Below are 21,009 nucleotides of genomic sequence, written 5' to 3'. Positions count from 1 at the left end.
AAATCATTCCTCTGTAAATGCAGTCATCCAGTAGGCCTAGAGATCTGACTACATAAAATAGAAACAAAGGAAAGAAAATTATAGAACAGAGCTCTGAATTAACAGAAAAATTAAAGAGTCAATTCAATCAGTTGATACATAGAGCAGAGCACCATTTAATCCACTATGTTGTAAGAGTGTTTCTTCCATCATGCACTATTGTAATGTGTTTTCTAACCTCACAGATAATTGCTGCATTACCCCTAGTAAACAGCAGCCATGTCATCAGACTCTGAGATGGCCATCTTTGGGGAGGCAGCTCCCTACCTCCGAAAGTCAGAAAAGGAGAGAATCGAGGCCCAGAACAAGCCTTTCGATGCCAAGACTTCAGTCTTTGTGGTACATGCAAAGGAATCCTATGTGAAAAGCACAATCCAGAGTAAAGAAGCAGGAAAGGTCACTGTCAAGACCGAAGGTGGAGAGGTGAGTAAAAAAAAATTCAAGTCTTGAGAATACAATTTAATCCTGCTGTGGACTTTTAGATGGCAAATATGTATCTTTCTTTTCTTTGGCAGACTCTTACCGTGAAGGATGACCAAATCTTCTCCATGAATCCTCCCAAGTATGATAAAATTGAGGACATGGCCATGATGACGCATCTACATGAACCTGCTGTGCTATATAACCTCAAAGAGCGTTATGCAGCCTGGATGATCTATGTAAGTACAAGCAGAAGGAGATGATTCCTGCTTTTGAGGAGTTGAAAACACCTTTCAATCTCTCTGAAGAGCTTCCTGACTTCTTGCTGCCTTCTTTCCTCATTTTTCTGTTTCTTCTTTCTTTCTTGCATGTATTTTCCTCTTGCTGTCTACATCCTCTCCCACTTCTTCCTTCCCACTTTTACTTTTCCTCGTCATATGCTATATCTCACCCATTCTCTGATAGGTCATTCTTTATTTTCTTTCACTACCCTGGTTTTCCCCAGAACATCATTCACTTCTGCCTTACCTGTAACTCTCTTCAGCTTCCCAAAATCAGCATCCTGTCCCCCTTCCTTACAGACTTACTCGGGTCTCTTCTGCGTCACTGTCAACCCCTACAAGTGGCTGCCGGTGTACAACCCGGAGGTGGTGTTGGCCTATCGAGGCAAGAAGCGCCAGGAGGCCCCTCCACACATCTTCTCCATCTCTGACAATGCCTATCAGTTCATGCTAACTGGTGAGTGCTTGACCTCCCTCACACCAATCTAAACCAAAAATCCCCACTGATCTCACTGAGCTTGTGACAAGCCAGCTAAAAACACCGTGGAGTTGTATGACTGTTGATCAAGTTATGCAGTGAAACAGACCCAGAAGCATGCATGGACTCAGCACTGTGTATTATTTGCACTTTATTGTGTGAAATTCTACACTCTCCCACTCCAGAAATACTACCTGGCTTTGTTTGCTGCTTTTTCCCACTGATGGGACAGAAAGAATTATTATTGCATATAATCCCCTATTTTGAATACAGATGGGCAGTTTAATTAGATTTCTTGATGAGAATTGTGTGAACGGCAAGCGGGTACAAAACTTGTGTGAGGACCACATGCCTCTGACAGCTCTATGCATCCATTTCGGCTTATACTTTCTACCATTGGGACCTGGAAGGGAGTCAGGTAGTCTTGGACTACTTGGCCTACTATTATACTATTCTTGGAAGAAGCCCCAGCTTCCGTTTACAGCTTTACTTCTCATTCAGCTTAGTGTTACTCAGGACAACTGCTAACACTATCTTTCATTCTGCCTCTTTCACAGATCGCGAGAACCAGTCAATCCTGATCACGTATGTACACCCCCTGCTTGGGTCCCTGCGGGGCTGCCCAGTGCCAGGGGGACCTCCTGCCTGACCACACGCTCTCTGCTTCTCTCTGTGGTTTCACAGCGGAGAATCCGGTGCAGGAAAGACTGTGAACACAAAGCGTGTCATCCAGTACTTTGCAACAATTGCAGCAAGCGGAGATAAGAAGAAGGAAGAGCAGCAGCCGGCAGGCAAAATGCAGGTGAGGTCCTAGGGGTAGGAACCTGCAACAAGTAAATTTATTTATGAGCTATATCATGACAATAAGATTTCTATTTTAGGGGACACTTGAGGATCAAATCATCAGTGCCAACCCACTGCTAGAGGCTTTTGGTAATGCCAAGACTGTGAGGAACGACAATTCCTCACGCTTTGTAAGTTGTTGCCTGGGACAAAATTACTTTTTTCCTATCAGCACACTGACTCAAATATTCTTGCAGTCTGGATTGGTAAAATAGATCTTGATTGACTTTTCTGCTTCTTTCAGGGTAAATTCATCAGAATCCATTTTGGTGCCACAGGGAAACTGGCTTCTGCTGACATTGAAACATGTAAGTGATCCTCCTGGCCTGATCCCTTTCCTTCCAGCCTACCTCAGTTCTTGTGCTAACTCTGTCCTACTGTCCTTGCTAGATCTGCTGGAGAAGTCCAGAGTCACTTTCCAGCTCAAGGCAGAGAGAAGCTACCATATATTTTATCAGATCATGTCCAACAAGAAGCCAGAGTTAATTGGTAGGAAAGATCACTAACTTCTCCAGACAAAGGTCATGCAACAACATTTAATTCCTTCATGTGCAATTACATTTGATCTATATGTGTTTTGTCCCTCTTTTCAGAGATGTTACTGATCACCACTAACCCGTATGACTATCAGTATGTAAGTCAAGGTGAGATCACGGTTCCCAGCATTAATGACCAGGAAGAGCTGATGGCCACGGACGTAAGTAACGCATGGAAGTTTTCTTAGGTGGACGCTGACCTTTAACAGGCACGGTACTTACTCCAGCGATTCTTTTGTTAGAGTGCCATTGACATCCTGGGCTTCACTCCTGATGAGAAGACAGCCATTTACAAGCTAACGGGGGCTGTCATGCACTATGGCAACCTGAAGTTTAAGCAGAAGCAGCGTGAGGAGCAGGCAGAGCCGGACGGCACAGAAGGTACCAGCACAATATATACCGGAGCACAGTTTATATGGGAACACTCACTAATACAGGCAGTAATTCAGGGTCAGAATCATTGACTGAGCCTGCTAGTATTGTAGAATATAAGCGTGTCCTATCCGGAGGACTTTCCTGGAAGAACACAACTCAGTGGAAGGCGAAGATTATTTTGAACTATGCAAAGTAGAAGGTCCAGTGAATCCTAAAGCACACTTCCATTGGCTGACACAGTAGGAGTCGGGCCGAAGAAAAGCAAGCTTTGCTGCTATACTGAATGGCAGCTGCCCAGTCCTGGCACAGAACCAGGAGCCTCTCTGCTCACTGACTTAAGTTTATGTATCCAGGTAGCTACTATCATTTACCATCAGCTGTAGTCACCTCCTCATGGTATTGTTTCCAAGTGACAAGAAGCCAGAATCCTGAAGCTGCTCTCTTTCAAAGCCCGTATGCTGGAGACAACTCACTCTCAGCCTGAACTGAGAGCTTTGTGCTACTTCATTTTACATGGGGGGTTAAAAAGGAACATCAGTTAATACTGCAGCTGTGGCTCATATGTTCTACATTTTATGTGGAGTCTCAGCATGTCTCCAGGAGTTCTGTTAGAAAAATAGACATCTAAGATATGTCTATCGCCTTTGCTTTGCCTAGAATTGTTCAAAAGTGCATTTCATTAAAGGTTCATGGAAGTATTCCCATGAAACCAGAGTTATTTGCATATATGCTTAACAGGTACTATTGAGGGGGCAGGGGTTGAGTTGGTTTTTAGTGTGTGCGGTTTGGGGTTTTTTTAGGAAAGTTAGGACATAAGTGAAAATGACTGCAAGGAATACAATAGCAACGAATCTGATAATATTTAATAGTAATAGTAGAATAGGCTACAAATAATAGCTGTAATCATTGCATGAATATAACCAAAGGAAAGTGGTATAGAAGGGTATAATAGAATTAGATTACCATTTAATTATTGAAAAATAACTCTACAAAAGTGAAATAAAACCTAAGTTCCAATTTTGTTTTTGTTTCATACCTTTCACTCTTTCTAGTGATAAAAGTACATTAAACACTTAGTTGTAGATAACACATACAATAGAAGCATCTCAAAATTAACATCCGTATATATATTCTATAATGAGGTTTGACCTTCACACATTAAAGGACTCTGTAAATAGTACTCGTGCTCACTATCATCTTCGCTGTGAGAAGAGACAGGCAGCAAAATGGAAAGTGATGACAGAGTATATCCAGTGCTCTAGTGCTTGTATTAAATAGTTTAGATTCAGAGAAAATGAGAGCTGGAAAAGACCTATGTGTGTGATATTTATCCTTAGGGAGAATGTGGTTCCACTATGAATGTTGTTTGAGATATCTTATTCATACTTTTGGCATAATACTTCACTAATCTATCTATCTCTCTCTAATGACAGTAGAGTTTCACTGACTACAATTTTTAGTACAGTGTATTTCAATACTAACAAGTTTCCTTTTCTGTTTATTCAGAAATTGTGACTTTTTTGACCTGCCATTTTCATGGCCCTGTGCCCTTTTGTCTGTCTAGTCACTTGTTTCAAAATTTGCATGTTCTTTGTAAAGGCATTTGGAACAATCTTTACATTTACAAATCATCTAAATTAAATGGGAAAAAAATCAGTAAATCAAGAAAAAATACAATATATTAAAGTATGTGATTTAAAGTATATGTGGCTTCTGCAGAAACAATTCTGAATTACTACAAGATATGTCTACTGGAGAGCTAATATTCGATCCTGCCGTATGCTTTTTTCCTTAGTTGCTGATAAGGCTGCCTACCTGATGGGTCTGAACTCAGCAGATCTGCTCAAAGCCCTCTGCTACCCCCGAGTCAAAGTTGGGAATGAATATGTGACCAAAGGTCAAACCGTGCAGCAGGTAAGAAACAAGTGATGATAGAAAACAAATGACATGAATTAAAAACTTTGAACTTCCGGATGGTAATATTTCTTTTACTTTCCTTTAGGTGTACAATTCAGTGGGTGCCCTCGCAAAATCTGTCTTCGAGAAGATGTTCCTGTGGATGGTTGTTCGCATCAACCAACAGCTGGATACGAAGCAGCCCAGACAGTACTTCATTGGTGTCCTGGACATTGCTGGCTTCGAGATCTTTGATGTAAGAGGAGGATCTTCATACAAGTTCCTGGAAGGGACATTAAGAAACTGGAATAGTTTTGGGTTTGGGTTTTTTTTTTAATTATGGATTGTTTTTATTTGTTGGATAATCCTGACATTCCTGTAGGAATAGCACTCTTCTGGTTCTCATAGAATGTATTATCCCACAAGGACTGCAGATTTTTATAGATGTCTCTTTTTGCACGGAGAAGTGAAAATTGCATTGAAAACTGATATGAAAATGTTGAACAGCTAACAGGTAGTAGCAGAGGCAGATTTTGAGGAAGTTAAAATATGCCATCTTGAAGGAAGATTTTGTTAATGCTGAAGCCAGATTCCCTCTGAATGCTTGGGAATACGCTGGCAGTGTAGATAAATTCAGTAGATTAAAAGCTGGACTTGCACTAAGCTCTGCAACTCTTTCAGAGCTCAGAAATACGTTGAGGTAGTGCCAGGGCCTGAAAGGGTAGATATATTAGAGGATGGAATATGCCAGTCACCTGCCAGTCCCATGACTAGGAATTCAGAATCCCAGTCATGGAGACCTTAATGGGTTGAAAATAAAACCTACTGGAAGATGGAAAGTGTTCCTGGAACTGAACTTTTCAAGTAAGTAAATCTCTTTGCATTCTGCAGTTCAACAGCCTGGAGCAGCTGTGTATCAACTTCACCAATGAGAAACTGCAACAGTTTTTCAACCACCATATGTTCGTGCTGGAGCAGGAGGAGTACAAGAAGGAAGGAATTGAATGGGAGTTCATTGACTTTGGGATGGACCTGGCTGCCTGTATTGAGCTCATTGAGAAGGTTCTTGGGCCCTACACACCTAATTAGTTTTCCAGATGTAAAATGTAAAAGGAATCTTCTATGCTTAAATTAGACCACTCTAATCTGTGGCACTCACACTTAATGCAGTACATAACATGATTTTTTCTGGGCTCCAAGTATTTCATATACATTTTAATTTGTCTGTTACTTCACTGCCTGTGGGATTCTGTTGTGCAGTACATATGATTTACATGGGGCAAAAATTTCAGTCCCGGTCATTGTTCTGGAGTTCATACTCAAATGCATGCTGAGTGAGTAAATACACTGAGCAACTTCTATTTTAATACATTTAAAGCAATTTTCTATCTTGTTTCCAAGAAAAAGCATTTAGGAAGTGTAAACTCTTCCTTACATCTGAATGCTACTAATTTCATTCATTTCCATCTTCAACTAACATGCACATAGTGAATTTCTACATGATAGATCTTTATTACATCACATTACATTACTGAAACATATGGGTGAGCTTGTTTTCATATAAGTGATGGCATATCCACTAACAAAATGCCCCTTCTGGAAAAACATAAGATTACACATTCTGAGGAGGGTTTTTTTCATCATTTTTATCTTCCATTCCTCTCTCTCATATACCTTATCTCTGCTTCTTGCTTCCACATTTTCTTTCTTCACGTATTGCTATTTCTTCCAGCCCATGGGCATCTTCTCCATCCTGGAAGAGGAGTGCATGTTCCCCAAGGCAACTGACACCTCTTTCAAGAACAAGCTCTACGACCAACATCTGGGCAAGTCCAACAACTTCCAGAAGCCTAAACCTGGCAAAGGCAAGGCTGAGGCTCACTTCTCTCTCGTGCATTACGCTGGCACTGTGGACTACAACATCTCTGGCTGGCTTGAGAAGAATAAGGATCCCTTGAATGAAACTGTTGTGGGGCTGTACCAGAAATCATCAATGAAGACACTGGCCTTACTCTTTGCCTCTGTTGGTGGCGCAGAAGCAGGTAATTTCTTTGAAATCAGTTCCACTATAATTTACAGAAAAAAAATCTTGCAATAGTATTTTGCAATAATATTTTGCAATAATATTTACATTTCAAAAATTGAAAACCCAAAACCTCATCTACTTTTTGGAATTCAGTCACTCAGACTAATAAAAGATGTTACATTTCCGTAGAGACCTTAATAGATCTGTAGGTTTTAAGACCAGACAGCTATACTACAACATTAACACAGGCTAGCTAACAAACCGGATTTCTGCAATATGGGGCATTCCCACATACTTCAGGGAATACAATCAAATGTATCAATATGTTGCTAAATTTATGCATAACCTTAGATGTAAAGATACATAAAGACTGTCTTTGGTGTATTCACTAGCAATTTATTTAATTCCTTAAATATGTTACTATGCAAAACATTACATTTTATTTCCTGTTTTCTTTTTCTTAACTTCAGCTTGAAGTCATTAGATTTCATTCTGCTATCATCCAAAAAAAAAAATTGTCTCCCATTGTAACTGTATGCATTTGAAAATTTTGATCATATTATTACATTTTCTATTTTTTTAAGACAAACACACAAAGCTCTTCAGATTCTAACTGCGTGCTTTTGTTGTTCATTTCTTTTTAAAAAATATATTATTGTTTAGAGAGTGGTGGCGGTGGCAAGAAGGGCGGCAAGAAGAAAGGTTCTTCTTTCCAGACTGTCTCGGCTCTTTTCCGGGTACTGTAGAATAATCATTATAAATTTTACCACACTGTGAAAAAAATATAGAAAATTCAGTTCAGAAAAGCTTTAGATTGATCTAATATACAAAATCTTTATGTTCAGAAATGATAAAGGCACGTGCTTCTTAATAAAAAAGGATTCTCATTGAATCCTTGGAAGTATTCTTTCAGAACTGCCCTCAAGTTCTGTAAAAAAAAAAAAACTGATCATGGCTTTATTGCAGTGTTTTTACTCCATCTAATATTGAGATTGTGTAAGTGACATTTTTAAAACCCAAGTCTTTGCTCTTGCTCTTAAGGAAAATTTAAACAAGCTGATGAGCAATCTGCGAAGCACACATCCCCATTTTGTGCGATGCCTTATTCCTAATGAAACAAAAACACCTGGTAAGTTGTTCAAGTTCAAAGATGTGATAAATCTGTTCTTCTCTGTGCAGTACAATGAAGTACCAATTCATTATGTCATTTATTAGGTGCCATGGAACATGAGCTGGTGCTGCATCAGCTGCGGTGTAACGGTGTGCTGGAAGGGATTAGAATTTGCAGGAAAGGATTCCCCAGCAGAATACTCTATGCAGACTTTAAACAGAGGTCAGATTCCATGTCATCCACTCTCCACCATATCCACCAATTCTGAATAATTTGCATTTCTTAATTGTTTTAACTACTGTGGGAGTTATGGGAGAGGTTCATTGTATCTACCTTTAGGCATACAAAAGTCAATTTTCCAAGTTATTCATCCAGTTTCTTTCTATAGCTAACTAAAAGAACAGGCATTTTCAAAGGGCAATTATTTATTCCTGATCTTGGTTCATATTCTGGTATGGGATAAAACATTTTTTAATTAACTGTCCAGAAATGACTAGCTTAGACTTAGTTAACTTCTGAGTAGCAAAGTAAGATGACTTGCAGCCATCAGCACAGAAATGTGAATAAAGAAACTACAAGATATTCTAGATTAACTTGTTGGAAAACCAAATAAAATAAAAAGATCTTGCTTCTGGTTCTATATCAGCTGGAAAATACTTAGGTAGTATGTACTGCCACTATTTTGGATGAAGAATTGCTTCTCCTTTCCACATATTTTATTCTTGAACATAAAGTTCTCATTTGGAGATAAGGCATTAGGTAACAGGGTATGTGAAATATGTCAGCAGTTACCCATCGAAATTAGTACCCATTCTGTGTCAAGCATTTCTGGACTAAGGAAAGTGCAAAGTTTTTCCTAAAAACATATTTACCCATGAAAACATGATTTCTAAACAACGGAACAGAGTTCAGACTTATTTAGAATCATAGAATCATTAAGGTTGGAAAAGACCTCTAAGATCATCGAGTCCAACCATCAACCCAACACACCATGCCCACTAAACCATGTCCCTAAGCGCCTCATCTACACGTCTTTTAAATACTTCCAGGGATGGTGACTCAACCACTTTCCTGGGCAGCCTGTTCCAAGGCCTGACCACTCTTTCAGTAAAGAAATTTCTCCTAATGTCCAGTCTAAACCTCCCTTGGTGCAACTTGAGGCCATTTCCTCTCGTCCTATCGCTAATAGAATCATAGAATCATTAAGGTTGGAAAAGACTTCTAAGATCATCGAGTCCAACCGTCAACCTCTCTTCATTCTTGATCCCCCTTCAGAGAATCCTAACAATGGCATCAGTTGGTATGGGTTTGACTGTGCTTTAGGGAATCTGACCTTCTTCATATTCTACTTCTTCCCATAGGTACAAGGTGCTTAATGCCAGTGCCATCCCTGAGGGACAGTTCATTGATAGCAAGAAGGCTTCTGAGAAGCTTCTCGGATCCATCGATGTGGACCACACCCAGTACAAATTTGGTCACACCAAGGTACAAATGCTGCTTGACTGATGTACTGTGCTTGCAATACCTGACAACTATGTACTGCAACATTCTCTTTCTCAAGGTGTTCTTCAAAGCTGGGCTGCTGGGACTCCTGGAAGAGATGAGGGATGAGAAGCTGGCACAGCTCATCACCCGCACACAAGCCATGTGCAGGGGTTACCTGATGAGAGTGGAGTTCAAGAAAATGATGGAGAGGAGGTAGATACTTGGCCTGCTGGGCCAATCATCATCAGATACCAATGACATGAACAAAACTGAAAATAAGCTGCTTCTTGCCAAATCTCATTTATTTCTCATTAATTCAGTTTACCAATATGGATATATTTGGGAGTATGAAGTAGTATAAAATCCCAAAATGTAGATGAAGCAGTATAAAATCCCAAATTAGGAAAAAAAATACTGTTTTTAACATATATGACCCTTTGTACTAATTTTTGCTAAATTCAGTAAATGGCTATATTATATATATGTCCAGTAACCAGATATCTAGTCTAAGCTAATTATTTTAGGTCACCATTATAATCAAATGTGAGAAACACGTACTTCTAGCACAAGAGAAGTATCCTCTTCCCTTGGATAACTTTCATGAAGGGGACCAAGTCAACTTCTGGAGGTGTTCCTTTTCTTTGGCTATGAAAGTGAGCCAAACATCTGGACTTCAAAATTGTCCATAGAGGTTGAAAATCTGCATCACACTAGGCAGTTTTCTTCAGAGATATATATTTTTATATATAATAAATATACTAAATATTATTAATAAATATATATTTAATAAAATACGATAAATCTTTTATATACACAGATATATAGAACTATAACTATAAAGTATTATATGTAGAACTTCATGTTATACATATCAATATATACAATTAAATATGTATTATAAATTCTAAAATATGTAACATAATGTATTTTTTTATTACCTTTCAGGGAGTCCATCTTCTGTATCCAGTACAATGTTCGTGCATTCATGAATGTCAAGCACTGGCCTTGGATGAAGCTGTTCTTCAAAATAAAGCCCTTGCTGAAGAGTGCAGAATCTGAGAAAGAGATGGCCAACATGAAGGAAGAGTTTGAGAAAACCAAGGAAGAGCTTGCAAAGTCTGAGGCAAAGAGGAAGGAGCTGGAGGAGAAAATGGTGAAACTGGTGCAGGAGAAAAATGATTTGCAGCTCCAAGTGCAGGCTGTGAGTATTGCTAATGTTTTTGGCTTGTAATGTCCTGTGTAAAATGATCCCAAATGTCTCAGTAACAGACACATTATCCCAAAATACTATTTATTTTAAAAATATTTTTTATAAAATAGGAAGGAAGATCACATAGAAACGCTAAGCTGAAATATAAAAACATTAATAAATTTGCAATGAATTATTGCAGCTGGTTCCTCACATGTGTAAATCAAGAGAGAAGTAATCAATTTCCAGTTAGTAAAGACTACAGTTTACAGTGTGACATTTTAAATTATACATGGCAATTTACAGTAGCAATTATCATGTCTTTATAAAATTTTATATACTATATAATTTTGATATGTTATCAATGAAGATAGACTGGAGGTCCTATTAACACCTTTTATTTGGAGAATCACAAATGGATTCAGGTGGAATAGGAGGGGCTGAAAGTGTCAGGCATTTCTCTAGCATTTATGGTCCCTGTCTTCTCAGGAAGAACAGTGATGAAAGTGGAATCCTCCCCTTTTTCCCTGGAAATAAAAAGGTAGCAACAATAATCCCCTTACAACTGTCTTTACCAGCAAGGATTAGGATTCATCTGACCCCATTTTGGTGTCTACAGTCTAAAAGTCTACGTCTGAGCTGGTAGTCTCAAGTTCTTTTCATCTTCAGCAACAAGAAACTCATCCTTTTAGAGTATGCTAAAATTCTTCAAAAAATGTAAATTTTTTTTGTTGAATGGCCTGCATCTTGATATCATGGCAGATATCTAAATCTACATGAGACAAACCCAAACCTAGCTATCTTGGTGAGCTACAAAAAGTCTTCTGCTTGGATGGTATCATTGCTCTTCACTAGAACAAAGAGAAAAAGAACAAGCAGTATGTAGAAAATAAAGATTACTTCTCAGTAACTTGCATCTTAGAATGCATGTAAATTCAGGTAATTGATACCGCCCTGGTAAACACCAGTCTCCCCTCCAAACTGTTCTTCTTGACCACAAGGGCTAGAAACATGCCTGGTTCAAATACTGCCTTTGAAACAGTGATCTTAACACAATATTTTGCCAAAAATAAAAATTAAATTCATGCTCAGTAAATGTTTTTGGAAGAGTTGTAATGAGATTTTGGAGTTGGAGTTTTTAGAATTCAGGTTTTAAACACTGTATGCTAAAAAATCTGCCTACATGGTTCTCTCTAGTAGAACTCTATTCCATTTTCCAGTCCAGTCAAATGCAACATAAATAAAATGATGAAAAGATACAGGGGAGATACTGCCATATCTGATTTCAGGCTCTACCTTCAAATTAATGTTGGAGTTGCATGAGCAGTTAAAGAGTTTAAAAAAAAATGCTTAAAGACTATATTCATAGTGTGGTAATATATTCCTTTGTTTTCTGGGTTGGAGGCAGTCTGAAACAAATAGATATTCATATAATAATGAGTTTTAACAACAAAGGACATTGTAAAGCTGCTTTGAAAATAATCATTCCTTGTTTGAAAATCAATAAGAAAAAATAATTATTTGAAAACTACTTTATTTAAATGGATCATATGTAGGAAGCTGATGGTTTGGCTGATGCTGAGGAAAGATGTGACCAGCTCATCAAAACCAAAATCCAGCTGGAAGCCAAAATTAAGGAGCTGACAGAAAGAGCAGAAGATGAAGAAGAGATGAATGCTGAGCTGACAGCCAAGAAGAGGAAACTGGAGGATGAATGTTCAGAGCTGAAGAAAGATATTGACGATCTTGAGTTAACACTGGCCAAGGTTGAGAAGGAAAAACATGCCACCGAAAACAAGGTATGAGGCAGAACGTGTCACTCACGCTCCAGAAAAGAGCACTGTGCTGTTACAGGATTTCTGTATCTAATTCCTTTCTTTACACTTGGTCCCTTCTTCTCAAAGGTGAAAAACCTCACAGAGGAGATGGCAGCCCTGGACGAGACCATCGCCAAGCTGACAAAAGAGAAGAAAGCCCTCCAAGAGGCCCATCAGCAGACACTGGATGACCTGCAGGCAGAAGAGGACAAAGTCAATACGCTGACCAAAGCTAAGACCAAGCTGGAGCAGCAAGTGGACGATGTAAGCATGGTTGTCCAGAAGAACAGGACAGGTATGGAGTTAAACCTGTCTGGCAGAGCATTGATGGTCTTGTTCTGTTTAGCTGGAAGGGTCCCTGGAGCAAGAGAAGAAATTGCGCATGGACCTTGAGAGAGCTAAGAGGAAACTCGAAGGAGACCTGAAGATGAACCAGGAATCCATAATGGATTTGGAAAATGATAAGCAGCAACTGGATGAGAAACTGAAGAAGTAAGTGTGGCTGTGTGGCACCTGAGTGCTGGGCTGGTGCACTTGTCTTTATTCTTTGAACTCTGACATGGTTTGTTTTGTGCAAAGGAAAGACTTTGAAATCAGCCAGATCCAGAGCAAAATCGAGGATGAGCAAGCCCTGGGCATGCAATTACAGAAGAAGATCAAGGAGCTGCAGGCAAGTCTCTGTTCCTTCCCCTCTTTCACCCAGTCTCAGGTCAGGTAGGAGGAGGGCATGGGTGTGAAGGGTCCGTAATGTTCCCCAGGCTCGTACTGAGGAACTGGAGGAGGAAATTGAGGCGGAACGAACCTCTCGAGCAAAAGCAGAGAAGCATCGGGCTGACCTCTCGAGGGAGCTAGAGGAGATCAGCGAGCGCCTGGAAGAAGCAGGAGGGGCTACCGCAGCTCAGATCGATATGAACAAGAAGCGTGAGGCAGAATTTCAGAAGATGCGTCGTGACCTCGAAGAGGCCACTCTGCAGCATGAAGCCACGGCTGCCGCCCTGCGGAAGAAGCATGCGGACAGCACAGCTGAGCTTGGGGAGCAGATCGACAACCTGCAACGAGTGAAGCAGAAGCTGGAGAAGGAGAAGAGTGAGCTGAAGATGGAGATTGACGACTTGGCCAGTAACATGGAATCAGTCTCCAAAGCAAAGGTACTGAAATTTTTCTTTATAGTAATTCAAACATAATCAAGTACTTATATTTTAACATAGAAATTTAAGTTAGTCATACTTTAAATTGCACTTTACAACTTGAATTTGAGTTTATATATTTCAGTATTAATATAATAATATGTATTGTATCCTTTGGGTGAGAGCTAAAAATCTTCACCTGAAGCACCTAACCTAAGGAACTATGGGGTCTCATTGCTTGGTTCAGAATATTATGATAGTGAAATGAAAGACACTGACCTTATCCGCTTTTTAGTTTCTTGTAAAATAGAAATTACTCCTACCCTACCCTTTCCTTTTTATTTCTATTTTTCTTTTCCTCCCTCAAATACTTCAATGACATAATCACTAAGAGCCAAACAGGAATTTAAAATAATTCCTCATGTTACAGTGTCCCATCATCCTTTTTATCTATTGAAAAGATGGAGTGTACATTAATAAATTATACAACTGTTGGCATTAGGGATACAAATTTCATAGAAAGATACATCAGTTAACTGAGACATTTTGACTTTACTTCTAAATCATTGGCTTCTTTTTTTGCCCTTCGTAAGACTTCAGATTCTCAGTAATTATGTGTTGAACCACCAGTCATGTTTCATTCTGTTCTTCATGCAAATAGGCAAATCTAGAGAAGATGTGTCGCTCCCTAGAAGATCAACTCAGTGAGGTTAAGACAAAGGAAGAGGAACAACAGCGCACAATTAATGACATTAGTGCTCAGAGAGCTCGACTCCAAACAGAATCCAGTAAGACATTTGTGGTTTTTAAGAGAACACTATATATGACCTGGGTCTTTTAAAAAAACCTGGGGATCTTAGTGGAAACTAAGTTGAAAATGAGCCAGAAATGTATTCTTGTGGCAAAGAAGGCCAACAGAATCCTGAGCTGCATTAGAAGTAGGGTTGCCAGCAGGTTAACAGAGGATGATCCTTCCCCCTGTTCAGCACAGGTGAGGCCACACCTGGAGTGCTGTGTCCAGTGCTAGGCTCCCCAGTACCAGAGAGGTGCAGACATCCTGGAGCAGGACCAATAACATGTTTAAGGGACTGGAACAATCAGTCATGGGAACAATCTCCCCAGGGGTGTGTTAGAGTCCCCATCACTGGAGGCTTTCAAGATACAACTGGACAGGGTGCTAGATAATCTCATCTAGGCTGCCTTTGCCATAAAAGGTTGGACCGGATGACCTTTCAAGGTCCCTTCCAACCTGGACGGTTCTATGATTCTGTGACTGGAGTTTCAAAGAAGAATTCATCTATCTCATAACCTAGAATTCATCCTTCTGTTTCCCAGGAGACATTCAGGAGAGGACAGTGAATATCTGAGCACATATACCATAGAGTACTCATTCTGTAAGCTCGAGGCTTGAAGTGACCACTGGACTTAGTGCAAACATACAGTAAGACTAGTCAAATATTGGACAGAGATATGGATATCAGTGATTAGGTATCAGTGATTAGGATTCCATGAAAGAAATAAAATTTTGTTTAACTCAAAATATTTTTATGTGCATTTAATTATCAAGGTTAACACTTTTAAATGTCATAAAAAGGTTCTTTTACTCATCTGAACTCTCCCAGGTGAATATTCACGCCAGGTGGAGGAGAAAGATGCTCTGATTTCTCAGCTGTCAAGAGGCAAGCAGGCATTCACCCAACAGATTGAGGAACTCAAGAGGCACCTAGAGGAAGAGATAAAGGTGAGAAGGCTTTCCATATTCTGTCTTACCCATTGGACTCCTCCTGCCTGGGAGGGGCTTCAGATACATACGAAATTACAGAATTAACAAGATGAGAGGGAGAAAAAAACCACTTAGGTAATTCAGTGCAAGTCTTCCCATATTAATTTTGCTCCCCCTTCCATGCAGTCTATCCATTAATTCTTTTGCAGATTCCCAGATCTTCCCTTCTCATTCAGTAGCTTGCCATCACTCACAGCAGAATAATCCAGTGTCCATCAACATTTCGGTAAGAAGATTTCCCAGGATATTTCCATTCATTGTTGCACTACAATTTTTCCCCCAGGCCAAGAACGCCCTGGCCCACGCCTTGCAGTCTGCTCGCCATGACTGTGACTTGCTCCGGGAACAGTATGAGGAGGAGCAGGAAGCCAAGGGGGAGCTGCAGCGCGCCCTGTCCAAGGCCAACAGCGAAGTGGCCCAGTGGAGAACCAAATATGAGACGGACGCTATTCAGCGCACGGAGGAGCTGGAGGAGGCCAAGTACGTGAGCAATGTGGGGAAGGCTGGCAGAGACTACAAATGGAAATTTGAGGATACCACTGTGATATTGTCAGGAAGAAGTCAATGTTCTGCTTTGGGGTGGGGTGCCAGGAAGAAAGAAAATATAACCAAGAGCAGGTATGAATTGGGGAAAAGCAGAAGCAGCAAAGCTCTTCAGATGCAGAATAGCAGAGAGATGCTAGTGTGAATAGCAGAGGGAACAGCAGAAAGCGAATTGCTGCAGCCCAGGATTCAGACATGGAAATACAGTGGCTGGCTGCGAGAGGTCCTACACCTCTGTGTAAATGGGGATTGCACACTACCAAGGGGCTAAGTGTGCTCTTGTGAAAAATATACTGGCTGCATAACATAGGCTCCCATTTGCTTCCTCTCCTGGACCTGTGCTTACCACCTCCCAGGAAGAAGCTGGCACAGCGCCTGCAGGATGCAGAGGAACATGTCGAAGCTGTGAATGCCAAATGTGCTTCCCTGGAAAAGACAAAGCAGAGGCTGCAGAATGAAGTGGAGGACCTGATGATTGACGTGGAGCGATCAAATGCTGCCTGCGCAGCTCTCGATAAGAAGCAGAAGAACTTTGACAAGGTCTTTTGGGCTCCAGGCCTGGGGCTGCTGGGCAGAGCATCCCCTCCTGATTGCCACGTCCATACGGAGGTCCTGTTTCTTTCCAGATCCTGGCAGAATGGAAGCAGAAGTATGAGGAAACACAGGCTGAGCTGGAAGCCTCCCAGAAGGAGTCTCGCTCTCTCAGCACGGAGCTCTTTAAGATGAAGAATGCCTATGAGGAGTCCTTGGACCACCTGGAAACGCTGAAGCGTGAGAACAAGAACTTGCAGCGTAAGTCCCTGGCCCTCTGCTCCTGGCAGGCCTTTCTCACAAGCTTGTCTACTGAGCACTCTTCATGCGTCTGTGCCTGCAGGTCTGCAAAGTTGCCAGTGTGGCCTTGGTGTGGCAGAGCCCCTCCCATTCGGCTCTGTCCCTGACCATGCTCTTGGTCTTTGTTCCCACAGAGGAGATTTCCGACCTCACAGAGCAGATTGCCGAGGGAGGAAAGGCAATTCATGAGCTGGAGAAAGTCAAGAAGCAGATTGAGCAGGAAAAATCTGAACTCCAAGCCTCCCTGGAGGAAGCTGAGGTACACAGTGTTATTTATTGCTCTCTTACACATCTTGGATCTCTACCTCATTATAAGTGCTTTGAAGTCATTCCCAGACACAAGAGGAGAAGAGTGTTTGTATAAAAATGTAGAGATACTATCTAAACATGGCACTACTTTTTACTCAGAGCTTCACATTCAACATTTGTCACATAAAAAGTATTCTAATTTATTTTTGTCTAGGCCTCCCTGGAACATGAAGAAGGGAAGATCCTGCGCCTCCAACTTGAGCTCAACCAGGTGAAGTCTGAGAATGACAGGAAAGTAGCAGAGAAAGATGAGGAGATCGACCAGATGAAGAGAAATCACCTCCGAGTGGTGGACTCCATGCAGAGCACCCTGGACGCTGAGATCAGGAGCAGGAATGAAGCCCTGCGGCTGAAGAAGAAGATGGAGGGAGACCTGAATGAAATGGAGATCCAGCTGAGCCATGCCAACCGCCAGGCTGCAGAGGCACAAAAGAATCTGAGAAACACACAGGCAGTGCTAAAGGTCCGTTGAACAAAATTGCCTACAGAGAAGTGTCTTAGTTGATATTTTCAGTGCCAAACAGCTCTGAATCTGCTATAATTTCTTTCAATGGCTCTACAGGATACCCAGATACACTTGGATGATGCTCTCAGGACACAGGAGGACCTGAAGGAGCAGGTGGCCATGGTGGAGCGCAGAGCAAACCTGTTGCAGGCTGAAATTGAGGAGCTACGGGCAGCCCTAGAACAAACAGAGAGGTGTAGAAAGGTGGCTGAACAGGAACTGATGGATGCAAGTGAGCGTGTGCAGCTCCTCCACACCCAGGTGAGGTCACTTGGTGAGGAATGACATGCTTGGTAAGTAGGAGAACACTTGTATGCTTTATTCCAGTCACCACTGGAGGCTCAATTTTGAAGGCAAGAGTTATCTTTTCTGAAGTAATCATCATGATACTAAAAGAGATCTTTGCTGAAAAAGTGTGTACACTGGCTGTGTTCCCAGGTTACATTCAATGCTTCTACCTTCTTTGCACCCTAACATAATCTCCAGAGGAAAGACACTTAGTCATATGGACCAGATTTTTTAGTCACACATGCCAAATGGTCTGCCATCTGAGCAGTCAGGGGCTGAAACTCTGAGACTACAGCAACATTCATTTCTTTCTTAGTTGAAATGTAGCACTAGGGAATCCTCATATTCTTTCAAAAATTTCACTGTCCACTCTCGCAAGGAAGTGAGGATGAACTCCTGGCTCTGATGTAGCCTCTGTCAAGCAGTCTTTGACATGAGCTACATGTCATAGCAGTCATCCAGCAGTCAAGTGCCGAAATCTATGGAAAGTGTCTGGTTTCAAATGCTGAAAAGATTCTGGAAGGAATCAACCCTGTCTACATTACAAATTTTTCTCTTTTCAGTTGATGAGAGTGGATTACTCTTCCCTAATTATGTTGAAGAGAAGGCATTTCACTGACTTCCCTCACTCTGTTTTTAATACTTTCCTGTGCCAGCCTTGGTGGGTGAGATGTGGCACAGATTATATTTCTAAATGCTCTTTTTCAAATTAAAAAAATTAATTGTTGGAGAAAAAAAAAGCATTGTTCCCCAGTGATAAGAAATTTTACAGAAAAATCTGTGGTATGGATTTTTCACATAATTATGTCTGAAATCATTCAAAATCCTATAATGTTCTTGATTTTAAATAATGAGCTAACAAAACCAAACCTCTGATGCTGCTCAACAGAACACCAGCTTGATCAACACCAAGAAGAAGCTGGAAACAGACATTGCCCAAATTCAGGGTGAAATGGAAGAAACAGTCCAGGAAGCCCGCAATGCTGAAGACAAGGCCAAAAAGGCCATCACAGATGTGAGTCAGGGCTCCTTTCACTGCTGATGGTGGATGTATTCTCCTCCAATCTGTCTCCAGCCCCAAAATGGCTTTGACCCTTTGCTTTCATCAGGCAGCCATGATGGCAGAAGAGCTGAAGAAGGAGCAGGACACCAGTGCCCACCTGGAGCGGATGAAGAAGAACCTGGACCAGACGGTGAAGGACCTGCAGCACCGTCTGGATGAGGCTGAGCAGTTGGCACTGAAGGGAGGCAAGAAGCAAATCCAGAAGCTGGAGGCCAGAGTGCGTAGGGCTGGTATTCGTGCCTGAGTGAGCATGTCCCTTGGAGAGATACCAGGGAAGCTCCAAAGATGGGCTTCTCATTGCAGGTGCGGGAACTGGAAGGGGAGGTTGATGCTGAGCAGAAGCGCAGCGCTGAAGCCGTGAAGGGTGTGCGCAAGTACGAGAGGAGGGTGAAGGAGCTGACCTACCAGGTAAGGCAGGAGGCCTTCTTGGGCTGACCCACCCTTCTTGCAGGAAGCCAAAATGTAGCCCTTAGGGAATTCTTTCTGTCCTGAGTCACACAGTTAAAAAGGAGAAGACTGAGAACATCAGAAGAAATTATCTTTCTTGTCATGTTAGGAAGATCCAGCTTATCCCGTGTGTCTTACTGGACAGCAATGGTCTATATGGAATGTTACTCTCTGTTTCATGTAGAGGGCATTTAAAGAGGAGGGGCAAAGAAGTGCTTCTCTTTCTTGTCCTTCTCTTTAGTCTGAAGAAGACAGGAAGAACGTTCTCAGGCTCCAGGATCTGGTGGACAAGCTTCAAATGAAAGTGAAATCTTACAAGAGACAAGCTGAGGAGGCTGTAAGTATTGCTGCATGCAGAGTCAGTCTCCATCCAGATGGAGGTGGAAGTCTGTGTTGGTGTTTTCCCCTGCATAGCTCTGTTCGAACCCTTAACCTTTTTGTCTTTTTCTCGCTGTGCACTCAGGAATGAACAGCTGAATAGCTGTTCTGGCTGGACAGCTCAGGGGTCTAGAGGGGTGTAGAATACATTTTCTGTGAGCATTATTACATCACTGGGAAGAGCAGTGAAGGCTCAGGTCAACATTGTGGGAGTAGGTCTCTGCTTTCTTTCACTTTCTTCATTTGATATTTCTGCCCAGCTGGAAAAAAAAATTACCTTCAAAAATTGTAATACATAATTTTATAGCAGTAAATAAATGGAAAATGATTTAATGGAAATAACTGTAATTATATATGATTATTCAAAAATTCCAAAGTGCATTAAGACTTCATATCCAGAGAGGATTCCTGGTATATCTTATTAACCATCTAAACATTTAACATATAAGCTATTTCTTTGGATTTCTCCTAGAAGTATTAGAGAGAATTACATACTAACTCACATTCTTTTTTTTTTTTTTCATTTTGTAAAGGCAAAATACCACAGCATGTCCAGTGCAGTGCTACAGTAAGAACATTATTAAACATTTTAAAACCTATTTTATCTCTCTTCCTGTCCCCAGGAGGAGCTCTCCAATGTCAATCTCACAAAGTTTCGCAAGATCCAGCACGAGCTGGAAGAAGCAGAGGAGCGGGCTGACATTGCAGAGTCGCAGGTCAACAAGCTCCGAGCAAAGAGCCGTGAAATTGGCAAGAAGGTAGAAAGTGAAGAGTAAACGCCTCCAGTGGTGCAAAGTGAAAGAGAATTGCACAAAATGTGAAATTCTATCACTTTGGTTTTGTAATCACTGCTTAGTCCTCCATCAATCTCTAATTAATGCCTAGATAATAAATATTGTAGAGATTTTCCCACAGAAATAATGAGAAGTTCACTGTTGTATTTTAATCATTATCCTGAATTCTTATAAGGTTTACATTTTTCCTTACTTATTTAAATTAATTCAATTAAAAATCTTGCTTCAGTTATTTTCAAAGTGTTTCAGCCACTGTTAAAGTGGTCTAATCAGACATCCTGCTTCATTCTCACCATGGAATTTCATCTAAGATTTCCTTAAGTGAGAAAATCATTCTTTCTTTGTAACAGAATGTAATTATCCCTTATAACTTTTGCTTTAGGAATACAATAGATTTTAACTTAAAGGTTCTGTTCAAAGAATAAGAATTTACTGCATCTTCCAG

General features: G+C 40.9%; 1 protein-coding gene across 1 annotated transcript; it reads left to right on the top strand.

Annotated features, from left to right (window-relative positions):
* The first annotated feature begins 258 nt into the window (after nucleotides 1-258).
* On the top strand, nucleotides 259-20,546 carry LOC142091027 (myosin-1B). Its single transcript, XM_075169744.1, has 38 exons — nucleotides 259-462; nucleotides 555-698; nucleotides 1,041-1,197; nucleotides 1,776-1,803; nucleotides 1,903-2,020; nucleotides 2,100-2,192; nucleotides 2,306-2,369; nucleotides 2,452-2,550; nucleotides 2,655-2,758; nucleotides 2,840-2,978; nucleotides 4,768-4,886; nucleotides 4,975-5,124; nucleotides 5,760-5,930; nucleotides 6,601-6,910; nucleotides 7,558-7,631; nucleotides 7,936-8,023; nucleotides 8,110-8,227; nucleotides 9,367-9,490; nucleotides 9,567-9,703; nucleotides 10,436-10,691; nucleotides 12,236-12,478; nucleotides 12,584-12,760; nucleotides 12,843-12,988; nucleotides 13,076-13,166; nucleotides 13,255-13,644; nucleotides 14,285-14,411; nucleotides 15,246-15,364; nucleotides 15,690-15,886; nucleotides 16,306-16,489; nucleotides 16,576-16,741; nucleotides 16,915-17,039; nucleotides 17,244-17,552; nucleotides 17,652-17,855; nucleotides 18,772-18,897; nucleotides 18,992-19,162; nucleotides 19,249-19,353; nucleotides 19,634-19,729; nucleotides 20,394-20,546. Exons 1-38 carry the CDS (start codon nucleotides 259-261, stop codon nucleotides 20,544-20,546), a joined length of 5,826 nt encoding a protein of 1,941 aa, XP_075025845.1.
* The last annotated feature ends 463 nt before the right edge of the window (nucleotides 20,547-21,009 follow it).

This window comes from Calonectris borealis, chromosome 20 (assembly GCF_964195595.1).
Source record: "Calonectris borealis chromosome 20, bCalBor7.hap1.2, whole genome shotgun sequence".
Classification (NCBI taxonomy): Eukaryota; Metazoa; Chordata; class Aves; order Procellariiformes; family Procellariidae; genus Calonectris; species Calonectris borealis.
The sequence above is the reverse complement of the archived record's forward strand: the minus strand, read 5'-3'. Positions and strand labels throughout refer to the sequence as shown.